Source organism: Onychostoma macrolepis, chromosome 01 (genome assembly GCF_012432095.1).
Source record: "Onychostoma macrolepis isolate SWU-2019 chromosome 01, ASM1243209v1, whole genome shotgun sequence".
Lineage (NCBI taxonomy): Eukaryota > Metazoa > Chordata > Actinopteri > Cypriniformes > Cyprinidae > Onychostoma > Onychostoma macrolepis.
This window is the reverse complement of record NC_081155.1, coordinates 3,678,406-3,701,021: the sequence shown is the minus strand read 5'-3', so window position 1 is coordinate 3,701,021 and position 22,616 is coordinate 3,678,406. Positions and strand designations below refer to the sequence as shown.

At 39.3% G+C, this 22,616-nt stretch overlaps 1 protein-coding gene across 1 annotated transcript; it reads right to left on the bottom strand.

Annotated features, from left to right (window-relative positions):
- Positions 1-2,521: 2,521 nt before the first annotated feature.
- On the bottom strand, positions 2,522-22,197 carry LOC131536401 (deoxynucleoside triphosphate triphosphohydrolase SAMHD1-like). Its single transcript, XM_058769290.1, is given in 12 exon segments — positions 2,522-2,627; positions 2,730-2,821; positions 4,881-4,924; positions 4,927-4,988; positions 5,259-5,359; positions 5,437-5,580; positions 5,834-5,847; positions 13,858-13,914; positions 16,333-16,448; positions 16,543-16,703; positions 21,998-22,039; positions 22,138-22,197. Coding segments are annotated over 12 exon segments (999 nt in total).
- Between the last annotated feature and the right edge of the window lie 419 nt (positions 22,198-22,616).

Below are 22,616 nucleotides of genomic sequence, written 5' to 3'. Positions count from 1 at the left end.
TTATGTGAGTATAGGAGAGCATAAGTCTAAGTGGACGTCCATGACATGCGGAGTCCCACAAGGCTCAATTCTTGCACCGCTCTTGTTTAGCCTGTATATGCTCCCACTAAGTCAAATAATGAGAAGGAACCAAAATTGCCTATCACAGCTATGCTGATGATACACAGATTTACCTAGCCTTATCTCCAAATGACTACAGCCCCATTGACTCCCTCTGCCAATGCATTGATGAAATAAACTGTTGGATGTCCCAGAACTTTCTTCAGTTAAATAAGGAGAAAACTGAAGTCATTGCATTTGGAAACAAAGATGAAGTTCTCAAGGTGAATGCATACCTTGACTCTAGGGGTCAATCAACTGAAAACCAAGTCAAAAATCTTGGGGTGTTTCTGGAGACAGACCTTAGTTTTAGTAGTTATGTCAAAGCAGTAACTAAATCAGCATACTATCATCTCAAAAACATTGCAAGAATTAGATGTTTTGTTTCCAGTCAAGACTTGGAGAAACTGGTTTTGATTGTCACCGTTGTTGAGATTCATACACTGATTCTTGATGTCTGTGTGTGTCTAATTGCTGCCGTAGTACTAAAAGTTTTGTGTATAAGACATTTTTAAATTTTTCAGTAGCAGTTTGTCATCTTATCAATCTGGTCATATAGCAGCTGTAAACAACACCAAACTAACAAATAAAAAATCCACACCATGTCTTTAAAGATCAGCCTCTGAATGAGATCAGTGAATCAAACCACTAAATAACGATAACATCATTATCAATAGTCAATCACAAGCACGTAACCACACATTTTCCTGGCTATTCACGCTATAACAAAAGTGCTCTACAAACGCAGTTACAGCAGCCAAAATAAAAACTAAGATTAAAACTTGATGGTTAAGAGCCCAACTAAAGCAAGCCCTGATTGCCACAATGGTGAGGTCAAACGAAACGTTTTCAATAAAACAAATAAACTTCTGTTAATTCTCAAATTATTTGTATAGACATATGACAGAAATAAAGTCAAATTGTAATGTGTGAAGCTGGTAATGCTGTTTGTGGAGTTGTTTAATCAGATCTTGAGAGATTTAATGATGTCTTGTATTTCATTTGAGTTCATCTAAGGCTGTGGCTGAAGTCAGTTGTAGCTCTTGTTTCTCTTTCATTCAGTGATTCTGCTTGATAACAGCAGGTGTTATCTATAAGGAGAGTAAATATTTAACTGAACTGTATTATTTTGCACAAGAGAGATCTATTAGTTTAATTTAGTTTTGTGGATCACCATTGTGGTGGAGAGTAGAGCCTGTGCTTCAGTCAATGATGAGCCACAAACACTGATGTTCTGCTGCTTTATTTAAAGACAGTAACTGTAGAGTTGCTGATACAGTGATGATCTCTTTGTTAAGTGCTTTACCACATGCATGTGTGCTATTGCTTATGATAAATTGCAACGATTTGAGTTAAAGTCATGTTTTTAGTAACTTTACTATTATAAATTAAGTGTTTGCAGTTTTATATTAAGAAATGTTCCTTCTTAGTAGAATCAAATGAAATAAGTCTATCAAATGTTCACACCATCACAACAATTTTACAGCATGCAAGAGTTTGCTGTATTTTTACAGTACAATTGTAATTATTGATTTACAGTACTCTTGTAAATTTACAGTCTTACTGGCAACCAAAATTGCCAGTAAGTTACTGTAAATTTTACAGCATTTTTTACAGTGTATATATATATATATATATATATACACACACACACATTACATACACATTGCACATATGCATAAATTGAAGAATTTTGCATGTTTAGATATTTTTAAACATTCATCAAAATAAGCATGTTCTCATATAAACAATTCTGCTAAGCAAATAAATGTTTTGTCACTGTGTAAACAAAAGTGTTTTCTGGGGCTCATACATGTGTATATAATAAATAAGTAAATACAATATATACAGGGAATAATACATCATGCTGTATACTGTTACTAGAAATTGGCAAAATATTTACCTGATGCTGTTAATACCAATATGTTAATGCGCACTGGTTATCATTCACACAAAGTATATATATATATATTTTTTATTATTATTGGACTGTTTAACTATTAGCAGAAATTAAGGTACCTTCAATTCAGTTTTAATTAGTCTGGCCTCTCCAACAAATAAACGTGTATCTGGCTGGTTCAAGATTTCATCAAGAATGTGATCTTTTAAACGAGAAGGGAAAATGAAGGGGTCAATAGAATATTAGTATAACTTGCAAAGTTGTATAACATACAAACTATTAATTTAATACAAAAGCGAAATCAAGTATCACATTAGTTGAGGAGGGTCATGAGAGTAAAATAAACCCTCCCTTCAGCTGTCTTTCTATTAAATGGTGGATAACTTCAGATGCTTCAGATGATCAGTAATATTTGATATATCAGAAATATTTGACTTTAGTGGTCCTGACTGAAAAAATGTTTGAGATATATAAGTCAAATGTGTAGGTCTTCCTTCCTTGCTACTTCTTAAAATAAAATTTCTACTCATCCATTGGCTGACCTGTGAGTTCGGTGTATTCCAGCATGTTGTCTTTGGCTTTTGAGATCATCAGCTTGCCATCAGCTAGTACAAGTGCATCCTTGATCCTAATGTATGGAAACAAGCATACAGCTGTAAATAACAGTAAAACCTAAAGAAATATCATGGTGCATGCAGAAGAATGAACAAAATAAACACACAAAACCCACTTGACGTCAATGATGTAGCCGATCTTGTGCTGAAGGGCTTGACGATGAAGAGTGCATCTGGTGTGAAACATGCCGTAAACATTCTCAGCCACCTGTGAGAGAAACAGAGAGACACAAACTAGACCACCGACTGAAACAGTGAAATGTACATAAAAATAAATAAATAAAATAAAATAAAATAAAAACAATAAGCCAACTTTCATTCAAGACACCATTTTTATTTTGAAAAGAAGTAGCATTGTTAATAAAAGGTTTATGGGTTTTTGCACAGAAAAGAACATGCATTTCTGACAAACAAGTGAAACTGTGTTATTGTGAGAATTACAGAGAATGGTTCGGACTGCTGAAAGGATCACTGGTGCTCCCCTGCCCACCCTTCAAGAACTGTATGCATCCAGAATGAGGAAAACGGCTCAGAAAATCACTCTGGATCCCTCACATCCAAGTCACCCCCTTTTTGAACTTTTGCCATCTTGCCGGCACTACAGAGCCCCAAATACCAGGACAGCCAGGCACAAGAACAGTTAAATATTCCCTACATTATGCAATAAAAATGTGCAATAACCTTATATTTATTTGTTATCACCTCCATCCTAGCACATCCCTGCATCTCATTCCATTCTATTCCATTCTATCATCTATAGCACAACTGTACATACAATTTATTTATTGTTCAATTTATTTTTCAATTTTTGTCTATTTATATTTACATATGTGTAAATTTTATTCTCATCTTATTTTTATTGTCTGTATGTTGTTGTTGTCTCTGTGTACTGGAAGCTTATGTCACTAAACAAAATTCCAAATTCCTGGCAATAAAGCTTTCTGATTTTGATTCTAGGTCATATTTTTAAACAGTCTGAATATTTTGGAAATTAAGTCTGGGAGGTGAATAGAATGTTGAATTTTTAATAATCAAAATGTTTGTGGATTTCAGCCCCTAAAATGCAAGTCCTGAAAATACAATGCATTAAATGCAAGCACTCCCAGTCAACATGTGAGATCACGCGATGATCACAGTGACATCACGCCATTCTCATACGGTGATCCTCACAGTGTGAGTAATATGTGAACTCATTGTGAATTCAAAATGTTGAGCAGGTTGAGAGGAGGCAGTTCAAATATCAGCATCATTCTACTTCCTGTTTCTCAACACTATCACAGAGATATCACAGTGCTCTCACATGATGAGCTCACGAGTGCACGCCCAGCTAACAGATTTCTGTTATAAGAACCTTCTCCAAACATACAACTGACTTCCAGACACAGCCTTCGATGAAATCAACTGAAATAAAAGAATACATTAAATCTCTCATGATCTCAGCAGAGAATGATTAAACAACTCCACAAACAGCATCACCTGCTCCACTCATTACTAACCAGACTGACTTTATTTCTGACATCTACAAAAGCACTTATTGAGAATTAGATGTTTTATTGTTTCGTTTGATGTTACCATCAAAGTGATTAGTTGGGCTCTTGACCCTTGACTTTATAACATTATATTTTTTTGGGCTGCTGTAACTGTGTTTGAAGTGTTATTAATCTGAACGTTTTAATTATAACAGCTTTTTGATTATACAGTATAGGGTCACACAGTGTAACTTATGAATTATTTTAAAAGCATAATTCACAAACATTTTGAACTATGGTGTCATTTAAAAACAAAGAGAGACATCAAGAATCAGTGTATGAATCACAACAATGGTGACAGTCAAAAGCTGCACGCTGCAATGCATGCTGGGTACCTAGTCTCTGCGCAGTGAGTGCACTTTGACCTCACATTAGTATGAGCACACAGTGAGGGCGCTGTGAGGTTACACTTTTAACTCACTGTTACCTCACATTGTGACCTCATCATGAGTATCCTGTGACATCATGGTGACATCACTGTGAGATCAAATTGTTGACTGGACTGTTAATGCAATGCATTTTTTTTTTTTTCAATTACTGCAATTCAGCTCTTTTTCCCCCCAAAGACTTTAAGTAAATTATTTCCATACATGCTTGTTTTTACTCAGTGAAGTGACCCTTGCCTATTACCTATTTACCTACTTATTGTGGATTGTTTCAAAACAATTTAACTTGTATATTCTACAATCCCTTCACTTTTACTGTCTCTGTGTAAATGAAAAGTGATTTATCAGGCACCTTGTCTCTGAAGCAGATGTGTTTTCTTCCATTCATCTCACACACCGAGCAGATTTCAGCAGGCGCTGATTGTCAAAACCACATGGAATGCCGAGATAATGACAGTCTCTGTGTGTAAAATAAGAGAGGAATTAAGCTACGCAACAACCCATGGACCAATAATTCATTTAAAATGAGCCACATTTGGAAAGTTTATCTGATGGCAAATTTTAGTACTAGAGTTACACAAGAACAACAACAACAAAGCTTAGCAAAAATGGCTAAAATCCTATGTACAATGAACTCATGTTTACAGTCAAAATGCAAGCCTAAAGACTGCAAGCCACAGTTTATAATAATAATATTACCATTTAAACAGCCCATTCAAATAGTACTTACCGAGCCAAATAGTCCCATTTGTCCACATCAATGCCGTTCACTTTATTTGCCACAATCTCATACAGGAAGGATTTGGCTTCATCTCTGCCTCTCATTGACCACTGAAAGATAGAAAATATATTGATCTTAGACACTGTATCATGATACATGCTGAAACAGCAGCTTAAACACATTTTACCTGGCCATCCTTTTGTCCTTTCAGAATTAATTCCTCAATAAATGTGATGTCTTCGTGTAGATTCAATCCACAGTCCTTCATCACTTTGTCCAGTCCATTTTTCTTTCTCATGCAGTGAAACATCTTAACAGATACCTCCTCGTGCTGGAGAAGATGATCATAAATATAAAACAGTATAATGATTCTGTACACACAAACTCCAAAACTTTGCTTAGTAATTTTTATTATTATTATTTATTTATTTATTTATTTTTAATCATGAATATATTTTAGAAGTAAAGACACATCAGTATGTGCCAGTAGTACATTTACAGTTTAGTAAAAAAAAATATTTTTCAACAGGTTTGACTAATTGGCCATTAGCTATACAAGTATGTGGGAATGTTATGAATATTACCTCCCATTTGTCATCTGAGAAGTGAAAACAAAATATTTTAAAGGTTATGCAAGGCATGTTTACCCTTTGTTCACACACACATTATGCTATTGTATGTTTTATAGGTAACAACAATAAAAAGGCATTTGAGCATCATCTTTCTTTGGCCTAGTTCAAATAAAATAATTAGTTCATCAAACCAATGAGAAAATGGACCAAGACATTACAGGACTAAAAAGGTGACATGCATTTATTATACAGAAAAGTTGATAAGTTACTTTTCTAGGTTCCGATGTATTCATCAATTATGAACCTTTTTAGTCCCTGTTTGGTCTCATAGTTACCCTTGTTTGTACCATGACGTTTAATCACCTTCACCTGTCCTGTGTTAACCCCTTATCATCTTGTGTAAAACCCCAGTGTTGTCCCATAATCTTTGCCTGGTGATGAATGAATGAATGATGCATTTATATAGCGCTTTATTGTGTATTGCTGTACATCCAAAGCGCTTTACAATCATGTGGGATGTGGGTGGGGCGGTGGGCGGTGGGGGTGGGGTGGGGGGGGTCTCTCCTCAACCACCACCAGTGTGCAGCATCCACTTGGATGATGCGACAGCAGCCACAGGACAACGGCGCCAATGCGTTCACCACACACCAGCCACAGGTGGAGAGGAGAGAGAGTCATAGAGCCAATCAAGTGGATGGTGTAGGGAGTGAAATTATTTCCTTTACGAAATTAACTCAGGAACTCACAGATACCATGCAATAAAGCCATGAAACTAACCTGGAGAAGAGATCTCCAAAGACAACAAAAGATCTCCAAAGAGAACAGACAACACCACCCTAACCTAACTTATCTTCTTTGATCATTTATGACCCCTTCCTCACCCTGCCATCTCTGCATCTCCTCTTTCTCCCCAAAAGGGTTCACTCAAAGTTCATTAAGAATATGCAAATACCACATAGCATGTATCTTGTGAACCTGTTGTTTTCCCTTCATGTTTGGTATCATTTTAAAGGTCTCGGTGCGATGGGTAAACTGGTCTCAATTTCACAGCAGTCACTTATATTATGGGAAATATTGGAAACTTAAGTTAACTCTGTGCTTCTGTTGTGGGCGGTCTCCTTTCAAAACCTGATAAACATTGCTCTACAGGTGTGACCATTTGGGGCACGAGAACAGCTCCTAGAGAGGCTTCTCATCCCCATACATAGATCTAATCTGTTTTGGGGCAGAGAATAAATGTTTATGGGCCTTTTGTTCTGGTGGTATTTAAGGAAAGTTGCAAATAAGTCGGGGCGATTTGTAGTCAGATCAGCCCGTAGTGTGGAGGGTATTTAATATGTTCCATACTATGTATCTTCTTCTTGAAGCCAGGTAAACATTTTACTCTTAGATTCATCTTTGAACAACTGATATTATGTATTTTCTTATTTTTGAATTGGCTTATTGTTTTATGTAATTGGCACGACACGTTTACCTGACTAATAATAAATTGTTATATTTGATTTATTCTGAACTGTCTTGAAATCATTATGACTATTAGACTGTGAGGAGGCTTTGGTTACCTCAAATCTACGGCCAGGATAGATCAAACTGAAGGCTCATGCATGAACGGAGCAGTAGGCACGTCATCAGAGACCTCAGATTTCTGTCTATCACTGGTGCTAGCAAGTTGTACGGGAAAAGACTAAATAAACTACGCTTTTTGTCATAAGCAAGCAGTTGGCGGCAGACAACTAGGTATTAGTCTACCTGCATCCTCTGACTAACATCGGACTGGCGAGTTTGTGATCGTGAGACCGCGCCGGCCGACGCTATAGGCTCAAAAGAGACATTAGGTCCCCAGTGAACGGATAATTGAAAATATGGTATGTCGAGAATAATCAAATATCTAAATTAAATATATAAGCGATATTTGTGATCAATTTTTAATTAGTCTAAATTTAATGATCACTTGAAATTGGAGTCAGATCAAGCACGGAGTTAGACTAAAATTGAAACTAGATCCTGATAAATTCAGAAGCGCAAGTAAAAGACCGAATACGCGTTCAACCTTCGTCCAGGCCGCTGGATTCCGTTGTTTGGGCTAGCGGGTGGAGCCTTACAGTTGGTGACTGTCCCTTCCGTGATCTCCCGTTTCATATTGGCGAGGGTCTTTTCAGCGCAATGTCTAAAAAAGCTCCGGAAAGAGGTTTGAGCTTCTCCTTGCTTGTCTCCAGCTGCTGCGGTAAGTCACTTCTTATTTACCTTTTTATAATTATTGAGGGAAAGTTTAAACGCACCCCATATAGACACATTTGTAGAATGAGTCGGAATACTCATCATTAGACCGGAGACCGTAGAAATCCGGTGGGAATAAGAATTAGACAAAACCATATGATTCGACAGGGACATGATAGCAGCAGAGTAGATGAGGAACGAAGTCTCTTGAACCAAAATTAAAATTGGAATAACATCATCCAAATTTTATTCTGGTGCTCAACAGAGGGCTGTAAATTGCAACCTAAATTCTGAGATGAATAATTTCCTGTCACTATTGTCTATTGGCCTTACAATAATAACTTTGCCACATTTGAAAAGCAAACATTTGTGTGCAAAGAATTTAAGAGGAATTGTGATTAGATAAGATAATTAATTTCTCACTGGAATCTTTTGTATGTGAAAGTGAAGTTGGGCAAGACAGAGCAATGAAATTAAAAATCTGAGAACTTTAAAAGAAACTCTAATCTGGTCAACAATATGTCTCAATCCGAGAGAACTGCTTCTTCCATGCAGAAGTCTCGGTCACTGTAAAATGAAGAGACATTAGAAATTCAAAATCTAATGAAATGCACATAATGACAATTTTGATGAGGCTTGTAGCCAGGCCTGATGGTTAAACCCATTCAGAAGACATGCACTACTTATCCTTTGGGAGAATTAGTCAAACAGTCAAATTAATCAAATTAAATATATTGAAAATATCTGAGATCACAATATTTGGCTCAACAACACTGTTCAAAGCTCAGTCTTGACAAATACAGCCTATAGATTGGTTTTATTTTAGATTTGACTAAAATCACTACACATTTGTTTGATTCTTAGTCTTTGTCTTTAAGCAGACAGACAAACATGAAGAGGCCATAAATCTAAAGCAACATGTGTACTTTGCATTTGCATTTGCTCTCGGTGTGCCCAACCCCCAAACTTTCTTATACTCAAAGAGATTCTCAAGATAATCAAGTTAGTGACGTCTTAGCTCATAATCATAAGAAAATTGTGTCCAATCCCATGATTGTAGTCACAAAAATCTTCAGATTGAGCAATGGTCTGTGCCCTCAGTAAGTGCTTGCAGTTCATTGAATGTTTACAGCAGCACAATCCACAACTGGCTTCCAGTTTGGCCTGCTTCTGTGCACACGATGCACATGTCAGGACTACTGTGGCCACAGAGACAAATCTTCAAAAAGATCAGTGAGATGATAACCAATCATTCTAAACAAGTTGCTCAGAAAGCCCTCCAGAGACCAGTAATAAATGTATTCTAATTTATACTATTTTTAATGTAATATAACTCATATTATAACAACCTTATAATATATTATATTACAATGGCCAGGCATGGCCTTAATCTCATGATGATTCAACATTAATTTAGAAGAAGAAAAAAAGTTGTAGAAGAATAAGAGGAATGATCAGAATGTAGAAAGAGGGAATGTGTACGTAGAAAGAAGTTGGGAGCACTGTTAGTGTTGGAAGATTGGAAAAAAACACAGAAGGTGGTGAGAAGCAAGAATTGTTAGAAAGGAAAATGGAAGGAATAATGATCAAACTAATGAGAAAGAGCTTCTTTATCTTCTATTTGTGTAAGAATCTTCAAGGAGAAAAAATAACATGTCCAGAATTTGCTAATCTGATTGCAATATCTTGAATAGGCCAAATCCATCCAAGGCCATAAGATGTTTTAAATTTGATTTCATTGATTTGCAACCCAGTAACAAGGGAAGGTATAAGTTTTGTCTTTTTCATTTGCAACAAAACCACAAACACAGTGGCGCAAGTGTTAGCAAACTAAACCATTCCTCTCTGGGAAGGACAGCGCATATGGAATCTGATCAGAGAACTCATTTTTACTGGACATGTGATTAAAGTTGTGTGTAATGTTAAAATCAGGCAGAAATTCACAAGTCTTCACAGACTGCAGAGATGGAAATGGTCAAATTTATGAAGAGAATAAGAAAATATTAATTGCTAAGCTAACATTGCAGCACCAGAACTGGCAAGCTAATGCCCTGAAAACAGATCGGACTAATGTAAACAGTAGCATTTAGAAGTTAAATTTCCCAGCAGATCTGGGTGTCATGATGCCTGTAACACAGCAGACTGTGTAAACTCAGCTGTAGCAGCCGCTTAAGGTGCAACATGCTTAGACGGTGCTGAAACACTAGCTTCCAGATCTGACCATTAACACGGTTTATTTTGGACTTTTGTTTTCAAAACATGATCATGATAATGATATATGTCTTTGTAAACTAAAACAAATTTGCTCCTGGTGATATGCAATCTTGGACCACAACCATCTGCAACAACTGTATGGCTGTGGCCATTACAGGAAAATTAAGATCCACCAGTCTTCAAGCAAATTGTGAAAAGGCTCAAGATTAGGCTGTTTTTCTCTCTGTCTGTTTCCCTTTCAGACTGACTGCTGTCATCTCTGAGGGACAAACTCCACAAGGGTGTCTGGTCCCACCTACAACAACTTGCACGCACACAACAAGGAGACGGGGGTGTAGATACTTCAAGGGGTCATTCACATCTCATAGCAATACATACATAGTTACATGACCTCCCGGTGTATTGCCGGAACAAAAATTATACAACACAGATTATGGTAGGCCAGACATCACCCATCTCCTACACACCAGCATACACACCAGCATACAGAACACACTTTCATTATTGCAACTGCACAATATGCTTACTAGGTATTGAACATAAGAACATCCAGGTCTAAACTACTCACAGCATTCAAACCTATCAAGCATTATTGACTTCATACATATAGGTCAAAGGAAATTATTTTTTTTATAATTTCATTTCAATGATGGCAAACATTTTTGCAATTTTAAAACCTTGTGCAAATTGTATGGTCTTATGAACGTACTGTATGTAAACACTGTAATGTGCATAGGACTTGCATGGCTACAGTCACACATAAATTGATTCAAATTCTGTTTATAAATTCTAAGATGAGACCTACAGTATTCAGCAATACAGCTGGTCTCTTAGGACAAAATATTTATCATGTCCAATCATTGGCATTGTTGTGAACTAGGGGGCCCACTAGTTTGCAGCATATGTCTAATGGCAAGGCAAATGTATCCAAATAAATGAGATCTGATATGAACACTCAAACTTACATTATCAAGTGTGACTTAGTCTGCACATCAAATGCACAGAGAATGATTGAAAAAGTTGAACTACAGATTTTAAATCTTTCTGTTAATTTCATTCTCTGATTGACCTAGCTGAAACCTTAGGTTTGCATTAATGCTTCGCAATTAAAACAATATAGACAATTTTATAATGGTAATTATGAAATTGTATATTTTTATGTTTAATTATGTGACATATTTTAATTATGCATACCACTGGTAAATATACTGGTTATACTGATTTTGCTACTTCCTTTTATTCACCCAGACCAAAAACCTAAATCCAAAATTACATTATTTAGTGGTAATAAACAATCTGGCAACCGAATGGGACCTGTCCACTAAATATTTGACTCTGAAAAATGGAGACCTTATTTACCACTCGCACTTTTGACTTGATTGTTATTTTGTGTATTTTTGTATATCTTATAACCCTCTTTTCATCCCACAACATCACCAAAGTCATGAGTGTTTAGTTATTGCATGGTCATTCAGAAGTTGTTTAGATGTCTCGCATGTATTGGAGCATCATCAGTGAAATGATTCCTTCACCTATGGAGATCTGACAAATCCGGCAAATCACACCTTCTACCTGAAGGTGACTGAAGGCTTCTCAGTGGGTCAGATAAACATCCTGGGGAGGACGGCACTGGACACAGATGTTTCCCCAGAATAGAAGGACACTTTCAACTTGCTTGATCAACTCAACGGACCTGATACAAGAAGTAATCCTACAGACTGATTACCATCACAGCCAGTGCAGGTGGAAACACACCTGACCAAAAGACTGCAGCAACAAAGGCTTACGCTCAAAAGACTGGGCATGTCACTGATGTGATTTCTGCAGTGTTTTCCTCAACCTGCCTTAATGCTGTTCTTTCAGGTGACCACTCTGCTCCTGCATGTATCAACTAGTGCTGCCCACTCTGCAAAGACTTTGGCAGTAATGAACGTCATACGGAAATAATTTCCTTATGGTACCTTAGGTACCACTCAACGTTTGTCCCAAGGCACCAAGGGATGGACTGTAGGGAGTGAAATTATTTCCTTTACGAAATTAACTCAGGAACTCACAGATACCATGCAATAAAGCCATGAAACTAACCTGGAGAAGAGATCTCCAAAGACAACAAAAGATCTCCAAAGAGAACAGACAACACCACCCTAACCTAACTTATCTTCTTTGATCATTTATGACCCCCTTCCTCACCCTGCCATCTCTGCATCTCCCTCTTTCTCCCCAAAAGGGTTCACTCAAAGTTCATTAAGAATATGCAAATACCACATATCATGTATCTTGTGAACCTGTTGTTTTCCCTTCATGTTTGGTATCATTTTAAAGGTCTCGTGCGATGGGTAAACTGGTCTCAATTTCACAGCAGTCACTTATATTATGGGAAATATTGGAAACTTAAGTTAACTCTGTGCTTCTGTTGTGGGCGGTCTCCTTTCAAAACCTGATAAACATTGCTCTACAGGTGTGACCATTTGGGGCACGAGAACAGCTCCTAGAGAGGCTTCTCATCCCCCATACATAGATCTAATCTGTTTTGGGGCAGAGAATAAATGTTTATGGGCCTTTTGTTCTGGTAGTATTTAAGGGAAAGTTGCAAATAAGTCGGGGCGATTTGTAGTCAGATCAGCCCGTAGTGTGGAGGGTATTTAATATGTTCCATACTATGTATCTTCTTCTTGAAGCCAGGTAAACATTTTACTCTTAGATTCATCTTTGAACAACTGATATTATGTATTTTCTTATTTTTGAATTGGCTTATTGTTTTATGTAATTGGCACGACACGTTTACCTGACTAATAATAAATTGTTATATTTGATTTATTCTGAACTGTCTTGAAATCATTATGACTATTAGACTGTGAGGAGGCTTTTGTTACCGCAAATCTACGGCCAGGATAGGTCAAACTGAAGGCTCATGAATGAACGGAGCAGTAGGCACGTCATCGGAGACCTCAGATTTCTGTCTATCACTGGTGCTAGCAAGTTGTACGGGAAAAGACTAAATAAACTACGCTTTTTGTCATAAGCAAGCAGTTGGCGGCAGACAACTAGGTATTAGTCTACCTGCATCCTCTGACTAACATCGGACTGGCGAGTTTGTGATCGTGAGACCGGCGCTTCGGCCGACGCTATAGGCTCAAAAGAGACATTAGGTCCCCAGTGAACGGATAATTGAAAATATGGTATGTCGAGAATAATCAAATATCTAAATTAAATATATAAGCGATATTTGTGATCAATTTTTAATTAGTCTAAATTTAATGATCACTTGAAATTGGAGTCAGATCAAGCACGGAGTTAGACTAAAATTGAAACTAGATCCTGATAAATTCAGAAGCGCAAGTAAAAGACCGAATACGCGTTCAACCTTCGTCCAGGCCGCTGGATTCCGTTGTTTGGGCTAGCGGGTGGAGCCTTACAATGGGGATTACTGGAAGGCCATGATTGATAAGGGCCAGTGGAGGGAATCTGGTTCTTCTCCCAATGCGGTGACGTACACCACAGAATTCTCTATCTGAATTTACATGGCCTCAGAGGTTCCTGAAATCTCTACACAACCAATAAAATCAATGAAATCATCAAAGGGGGAAAAAAAATTAGGCTCTTACCAGGCTGAACATCAGGGATGAACATGCTATCAAACAAATGAGAGAACGGACCGTGACCTGAATGAGCAAAAAAAGATAACATGAGCATAAAATGTATCAATCACACTCTTCTAGATGCATCTGGTTTGCTAGGTGACTTTAAATCCAGATACTGGCCAGAAAGAGGTTTTTTTTATCAGGTTTAGTTAGGTTCTACGACGGCGTTTTAGTGCCTCGTTAAAAAATGTAAAAAATCTAAGATTACGAGATTAAAGTCGTAATATTTCGAGAATAAAGTCGAAAGACTACGAGAATAAAGTCGGAATTTCGAGAATAAAGTCGAAATATGACGAGAATAAAGTGGAAACACTACGAGAATAAAGTCAAAATTTCGAGAATAAAGTCAAAACACTACGAGAATGAAGTCAAAATGTTTCGAGAATAAAGTCGAAATGTTTCGAGAATAAAGTCGAAATGTTTCGAGAATAAAGTCGAAATGTTTTGAGAATAAAGATGATATAGTTATAATATTTTGAGATAGGCTATAGCCTTTTGCTCATGCAGATGGCCAGGAATTGGAGCACCGGGAGATCTCAGTTTTCAAAATCTGTCAGTTTTATAGCGAAATACAAACAATATAGCTATATTGTAATAATGTGTTTGTCAAGCGGCATCTGAGTCAGTCATCTTTCCGATTACAATAACGAACGACGAGACATTATTTTTATTATAAATTAGGCTAAACTGTTTTTTTTTTTTTCATGCCTTATGATGTTCCTTCAATTTATATCTTGCTATAAGCTTGAAATGAAGAGCAAAAACACATTTATAATTTGCATTTCGTTATAAAACTGGCATAATTTGAAATCTGAGCTGTGTGTAAAAGCAACAAAGCACACAATTGTTGCGATTACTGGTTGGCTGGCACGCTACAAATAATGAATGGAAGACGTTAAAAATTATTTCCTCATTTACAGTATATCATGAATAAAACAGTTTGTGAATAGTTACTTAACGTTTACAGCAGAAAAGACAACAATATAAAGTATGTTAACAAATTTGAGTCCACTTCAACTTTTATAACGTTTTATTGCTGTTTAATTAAACAGGCTATGTGAGGAATGAAGGTTTGGACGCCACAGATGTTTTTGCGGAGCAGGTGGTGGAATTTTCACAATAATTTTATGAACTAATTCACATAAATACAGCGATATGTCACGCCACATTAAAGATCTTGAAAATCACATTATTGTTAGACACATAATTTGTGTTTCGTTATAAAACTGATTTTGAAAGCTGTGACTTTGTTTTATATTAAAAGCACTAAAAGCTTAATTGCTATTGGGTGGCTGGCGCACTACAAATAATTAATGCAATGGAAGACATGAAATATTATTTCCAAGCATACTGTCCCCGCGAGTATGACACATGATATGATTTCTGCTAATAATCCCACATATATTTGTAGTGTATTAAAAAAGGGTTAAATAAGAGAGCAGCGTCCCCCAAAGGAATGTCGATTGAGTGTGTGAGCTGATGTTAAGATAAACAGTTGTTTCTGTTCAGTCTGTTAATAAATATCATATTCTTGATATTAAGCTGTTTCCGCGAGTCCTTAAAATTGACATCCCAGTAAGATGATGCGGCCGCTCGGCCGCAGCAATATTCAGATAAATTCCGGTGGTCTGGCAACTTCTATAGTTGACTTCTCCCAGTGCTCTCAATGCGGGCTATTTGCATGCGCAATATAGGCTATACTCTTAAAATATTATAACTTTAATTTCTACGATTTAAATTCTCGAAACATTTCGACTTTATTCTCGTAATATTTCGACTTTATTCTCGTAGTATTTCGACTTTATTCTCGTAGTATTTCGACTTTATTCTCGAAACATTTCGACTTTATTCTCGAAACATTTCGACTTTATTCTCGAAACATTTCGACTTTATTCTCGAAACATTTCGACTTTATTCTCGAAACATTTCGACTTTATTCTCGAAACATTTCGACTTTATTCTCGAAATATTACGACTTTAATCTCGTAATTTTAGATTTTTTTTATTTATTAAGGTGGCACTAAAACGCCGTCGTAAGGTTCTGATAGTCTTTTGAGATTACAAAAACCATCTCAGTGTAAATTACATGCAACCGTCATTCAGTTTTTCTCCTCTTTTTTTCATTTTTTTTTTTTTTTTTTTTTCTGTACACAATTACTTGACAGTTTTAATATAGTGTCCTGTAAGATTTGGCCAGGTTGTTCTCCATAAACTCTCTGTTTTCCGTAAAGAAAAGAAAGTTGACAACATACATTGTTACTCAGAAAGCTCTAAAGGGCCTAGAAATATGCTTATTATCTATATTTAAAATTATTAATAATATCTTAAAGTAAAAAACGAAAGAAAGAAATGGAAATGAAAGACATCTGTGTGCTTTCATTAAAGATTCATTTAATGCTTTTCTGAGTAAATATGCACAAGAATGTTCGTGCTTCTCACCCATGTCATGGCACAGAGCAGCGATCTGAACACACAGGGACTCTTGTCTGGTAATGTTGAGCTCCGGCTGTTTCTCTTGCAGACTCTTGACTAGACATCCTGCTAAATGTGCCACCCTTACACACAAACACACAAAGAAAATCAGTGTATTTTAAGTAACATTATACAAATGTCCAGCCTCGAAGAAAAGGACAAAAAAATAAAAAATACCCAATGGAGTGTTCGAAGCGAGTGTGAGTGGCACCGGGATACACCAGATATTTCGTTCCCAGCTGTTTGATGTGCCTGAGTCTCTGAAACTGAGGAGTGTCAATCATTTTCACCAGCAGGGGGTGCAACTCAATCTGACCGTGAATGGGGTCATTGAAGATCTACAGCATACAGAAAGACAACCATAAGTTAAAAGGGGTCATATAATGTCCATTATATGTCAATATATAATCTCAATATATTTTATTGAGATTAGCTCAATTTGAGAAAGGGGTAAAGATTAATCTTAAAACTGATGGATCAAGCTTTATATTTTATGTGAACAAAATAAATTTTAATCACTCAGTGACAAAGCTCTGCATGAAACCAGTTATGTGCATCACTAAATGCTGGTGATTTCTTTATAGAAGTCAAACCAACGACACCTGATTGCCATAACTAACATGTCTAAACAAACACGCTGTTATGGCAGCCAAAGAAACTGTAATGTTTTAAGTCAAGGGTCAAGAGCCCAACTAAAGCAAACACTGACCTCGATAATGGTAATTCAAACAAAACTAAAACATCAACATCTAAAGTCAATCTGGTTAGTAACGTGTGAAGCAGGTGATACTGTTTGTGGAGTTGTTTAATCATCCTCTGCTGAGATCTTGAGAGATTTAATGTCTTCTTTTATCTTGTGTTGATTTCATCTAAGGCCGTGGTTGAAGTCAGTTGTAGATCTTGTTTTTCTGCTCGTTTCGTCTCTTTTTTTCAATGGTTCAGTTTGTTAACAGCAGGTGTTCTTCATTAATGCTCAATCGTCACTCAATTACTAAACTAATTATCTCATTAACTTTAACACTGCTTCTGTCACGAATCTGGTCTGCACTCCCGGTCACTCACCACTAGAGGTCACCTGCTCACCACATGGACTTTCACACCACACATCACATGGACTCCAATTCCCATCATCCCACTCTGATCACAGCTGTCACCAATATCTCATTGCACCAATCACATGCACACCTGATCACACAGCATCACCAATCACACACACTATTTCACCCTGGACATTCTCTCCCCAGTTGCCGAGTATTGTATGCATTTTCGCTGCTCTACGAAGTCCCGTTAGCTTTCCTTGCCTAGCCTAGCCTTGCCTTTGTTTTCCCGTGTTTGATTCTCGCCCATGTTCCCTGGATTATCTCTCTGCCTTGCCCACTGGATTCTGTTCGCCGATCGTCGACCTTTGCTTGCCCTAGGATTACTCTTTGTTTTGTCTCTGCCATACCTGTTTGCCATTGTCTGACCCTGCCTGTACGACCACGTCTTTGCCCAATAAAGTCTGCAAATGGATCCGCACGCCTCTCGTCTCGTCAGCCCCGTAACAGAATACTCGGCCGAACAAGGATCCAGCGGCTTTTCTGACGAACATTTACCAGGTATGGACACGGCGAGAATTTTGTTAGCCCTTAAACAAGGCTCGCGATCGCTGGAGAATTATATCCGCGAATTCTTAGCCATTGCAAATTACTCTGATCTACCGGACTGCCTGTTAATAGAGTTTTTTTGTGATGGCATTGTTCAGCCACTACAATCTGAGCTTAGACGCGAGGGTCCGCGTTCATCACTAGCTCAGTTTATGGACTATGCATTATTGACTGTTGGCTCTGTGTTTACTGTGGGTGTCGAGGAGGAACGCGACACCGCACTCTCTCGTTGGATAGCAGCCACACTGGAGCAGACACACAAAGTGGCCGCGACAGCGAAGCCCGTTCACAAAATGGCGGCCACAACAACACCCCGTCGTGTTCTAGTTGATGTTAAAGAGCCCAGTCAAGTCACCATTGATCTTCACAAATCAGGCCAAGTCAAAACTGATCTTCACAAGTCGAGACAAGTCACAGCTGATCTTCATGTATCAAGCCAAGACACAGCTGATCTTCACAAGTCGAGACAAGTCACAGCTGATCTTCACAAGCTAAGTCAAGTCACCGTTGATCGCCACGAATCAAGCCAAGTCAAAGCTGATCTTCACAAGTCGAGACAAGTCACAGCTGATCTTCATGTATCAAGCCAAGACACAGCTGATCTTCACAAGCTAAGTCAAGTCACCGTTGATCTTCATGTATCAAGCCAAGACACAGCTGATCTTCACAAGCTAAGTCAAGTCACCGTTGATCTTCACGAACCAAGCCAAGACACTGCTGATCTTCACAAGCTAAATCAAGTCACCGTTGATCGTCACGAATCAAGCCAAGTCAGAGCTGATCTTAAAGAGCCCAGTCCAATCACAGTTGGTCGTCATCAACTGAGTCACCTCTCAGCTGTCCGTCCAGAGTCACAGCACGTCACAGCTGTCCGTCCAGAGTCACGGCAGCACGACACAGCTGCTCGTCCAGAGTCACGGCAGCACGACACAGCTGCTCGTCCAGAGTCACGGCAGCACGTCACAGCTGCTCGTCCAGAGTCACTTCATGTCTCAGCTGATCTCCTAAAGTCAAGTCACGTCACAGCTGCTCGTCCAGAATCACAGCAGCATGACACAGCTGCTCGTCCAGAGTCACTCCACATCTCAGCTGATCTCCTAAACTCAAGTCACGGCACAGCTGCTCGTCCAGAGTCACAGCAGCATGGCACAGCTGCTCGTCCAGAGTCACAGCGTCACGTCTCCGCTGACCGTCCAGAGTCACAGCGTCACGTCTCCGCTGACCTTCCAGAGTCGGGTCACGTCCAGGCTGACACACTCAGATCATCAAGGTCAGTCTTTCGTTATCCCAGTCTGATATCCAGTGTGAGGGATTCACCGCTGGTGTCTGCACGCACAGCTGGTATCCCCAAACTCACTCACTCTAACCCTCCTGTTTCTGAACTGATTCCCCTGTCTGAAACACTTCCCCTGATGGGGTTCGCATTTTGGTGTGTTTGGGCTGCATACACCACCACAGAACTCCCTGAAGTGATGGTGCCCGCTGCAGTTTCTCCAGAGGTGGCGGTACATGCTGCAGAACCTCCCGACGTGGCGGTGCTCACTTCGGCCCCTTGTATGGTGGTGGCGCCCAGTAATGTACTCTCAACCTGTTATGTGGCGGTCGAAGAGACCGTTACTACATTCTCCTGTGTCCTGAGGTTACTGCTGTAGAACCTCCAGAGGTGGCGGCAGCTGCTGCAGAACCTCCAGAGGTGTCAGCAGTAGCTGTCAATGAACTCTCATTCTGTCCTGTCACGGCTATGGAGGCCACCAATGAACTCTTGTCCTGTCCTGTCACGGCTAGAGAGGCCGTCAATGAACTCTCGTTCTGTCCTGTCACGGCCATGGAGGCCGTCAATGAACTCTCGTTCTGTCCTGTCACGGCTATGGAGGCCACCAATGAACTCTCGTCCTGTCCTGTCACGGCTATGGAGGCCACCAATGAACTCTCGTCCTGTCCTGTCACGGCTAGAGAGGCCGTCAATGAACTCTCGTTCTGTCCTGTCACGGCCATGGAGGCCGTCAATGAACTCTCGTTCTGTCCTGTCACGGCTATGGAGGCTGTCAATGAACTGTCGTTCTGTCCTGTCATGGCTATGAAGGCCGTCAATGAACTCTCGTCCTGTCCTGTCACGGCTATGAAGGCCGTCAATGAACTTTCTGTGTTCCCCACCTCAGTCCTTGTGTCTGTACATGTTCTGTCTCCTCCTTATGTCTCCATTCTCCCTAGGTCCCAGGCTCTGCTGTGTGTTCCTGATTCGTCGTGGTGGGCTCCTGCTCTATCTGCGCCACCGTGGTGGTCTTCGGGCCCGTCTGCCCCGCTCTGGTGGTCTTCTGCTCCACCTGTTCCACCCGCTCCGCTGTGGTGGTCCACTATCTGGCTCTGGTGGTCTTCTGCACCGCCGTGGAGACCTTCTGTCCTGCCTGGTCCGCCTGGTGGGCTCAAGCTCCGTCTGGTCCGCCCTGGTGGGCTCAAGCTCCGTCGGGTCCGCCCTGGTGGGCTCAAGCTCCGTCGGGTCCGCCCTGGTGGGCTCAACCTCCGTCGGGTCCGCCCTGGTGGGCTCGTGTTCTGTCGGGTGCGCCCTGGTGGACCTCAGTCCCGTCTGCTGCGCCCCGGTGGGCCTCAATTCCGTCCACTCTGCCCTGGCTTCCTGCTCAGCCTTGGTTCCCGGTCACTCCGCTTCCACAGGGACCTGGCCTCCATCCTCCCCTGTTCCGCCTCCGCTCCACCTCCCTCCTGGATTATAGACTGTATGGAGCGTCTGGAAGCCGCTCTTTGGGGGGGGGGCTCTGTCACGAATCTGGTCTGCACTCCCGGTCACTCACCACTAGAGGTCACCTGCTCACCACATGGACTTTCACACCACACATCACATGGACTCCAATTCCCATCATCCCACTCTGATCACAGCTGTCACCAATATCTCATTGCACCAATCACATGCACACCTGATCACACAGCATCACCAATCACACACACTATTTCACCCTGGACATTCTCTCCCCAGTTGCCGAGTATTGTATGCATTTTCGCTGCTCTACGAAGTCCCGTTAGCTTTCCTTGCCTAGCCTTGCCTTTGTTTTCCCGTGTTTGATTCTCGCCCATGTTCCCTGGATTATCTCTCTGCCTTGCCCACTGGATTCTGTTCGCCGATCGTCGACTTTTGCTTGCCCTAGGATTACTCTTTGTTTTGTCTCTGCCATACCTGTTTGCCATTGTCTGACCCTGCCTGTACGACCACGTCTTTGCCCAATAAAGTCTGCAAATGGATCCGCACGCCTCTCGTCTCGTCAGCCCCGTAACAGATTCAGTGTTACTTTTTTAACACTATGAGTGTGGATTATATATACACTGGGAGTGTTGATTTAACACTGGAGGTTTTACTGTGTAGGTGATAAAATATGTGCCCTTTTACTCTCCAGCAAGAGTGCACAATGAATAACAATATGCAATCATGTGCCATTGTGAATGTGTTTTTTGAACATTATTTGTGTTGTAGTTTTGATTAGGTCATAGTGTAAACTGCAAGTTTAAGATAAGAAAAATAGTACTATTATCATTAGGTTCATGTGTGGTAAATAAATTGGCAGTCCTGATAACAACTTCACACAAGACATGTTTGCTATAATTTCACATAGAGGAGATTTTCTGCTTCCCTTTGCTTCACTTGCCTTCATGATGTCCTTTGACGTGTAAAGGGTTTTTCTGTTTTTCAGCGATTTTGCGTCTTTTCACTGCAGATAAAGTATGAAAGTGTATACCTGTTAGAGATATATTGAGTTTTTTCAGCTTAAAAACAAAGATCAGTATACATAACACAAGTAATAACATAGGTAACAATAAAAAAAATGGTAAAAAATCTTTACATGAAAATTATTACTATGACACTGAATTTGAATTTATTTAAAATATATTTTTTAAATCAGTTGTTTTAATGTATCAATTGAAAGCCATATTTTCACTTTGTTCATATATTTATTTTTCATCATAAAGAGTTTTCTCACCATCTGTTGTGCCTTCAGATCATCTCTTCTTCTCAAGTAGAACTGTGTAGAGAGTTTATGGAGTCAGAGATTTATCCCACTGCAGCATGTTATCAGGGCTTTAAATGACGAGGGTGTGTCACAATGAGAGTTGGTGTCACAATGGTGAGTTTGATCATCTGCTGCACTGTGTTCTTCTGTGAGTGTCTTGTTGGGGGCATTGGCTCTAACTGGAAATGATCAACTATTACTGCATTAGCTACAGGTATTATTGGAAATGAAAGCGGTTTCACTTGGTTGTCACTCTTTTTTTATTATGGGTATGTTGTCAACATAATGATTTATTTTTTTAGCCTGTTCACACAAAGATCACACAAAAACCATCAGCAATAAGAAGCGGAGAGGTAATGTTGTGAAATATAACACTGTTGTACATAAGATGATGTGCATAAAAGGCTGTCAGTAACAATCTGAAGCAGTAAATCTAACTGTTTTTGCAATGAACATGATTATGCAGCAATTTCAGTTTTATTGTTTTTGTAATACATTTTTTATTTTTAATGAAGCAATAAAAGTTTTTTTTTTTTTTTTCACATGAATGTATTATTAAATTTTTAGGGTGTTAAACTTTAAAGTTTTT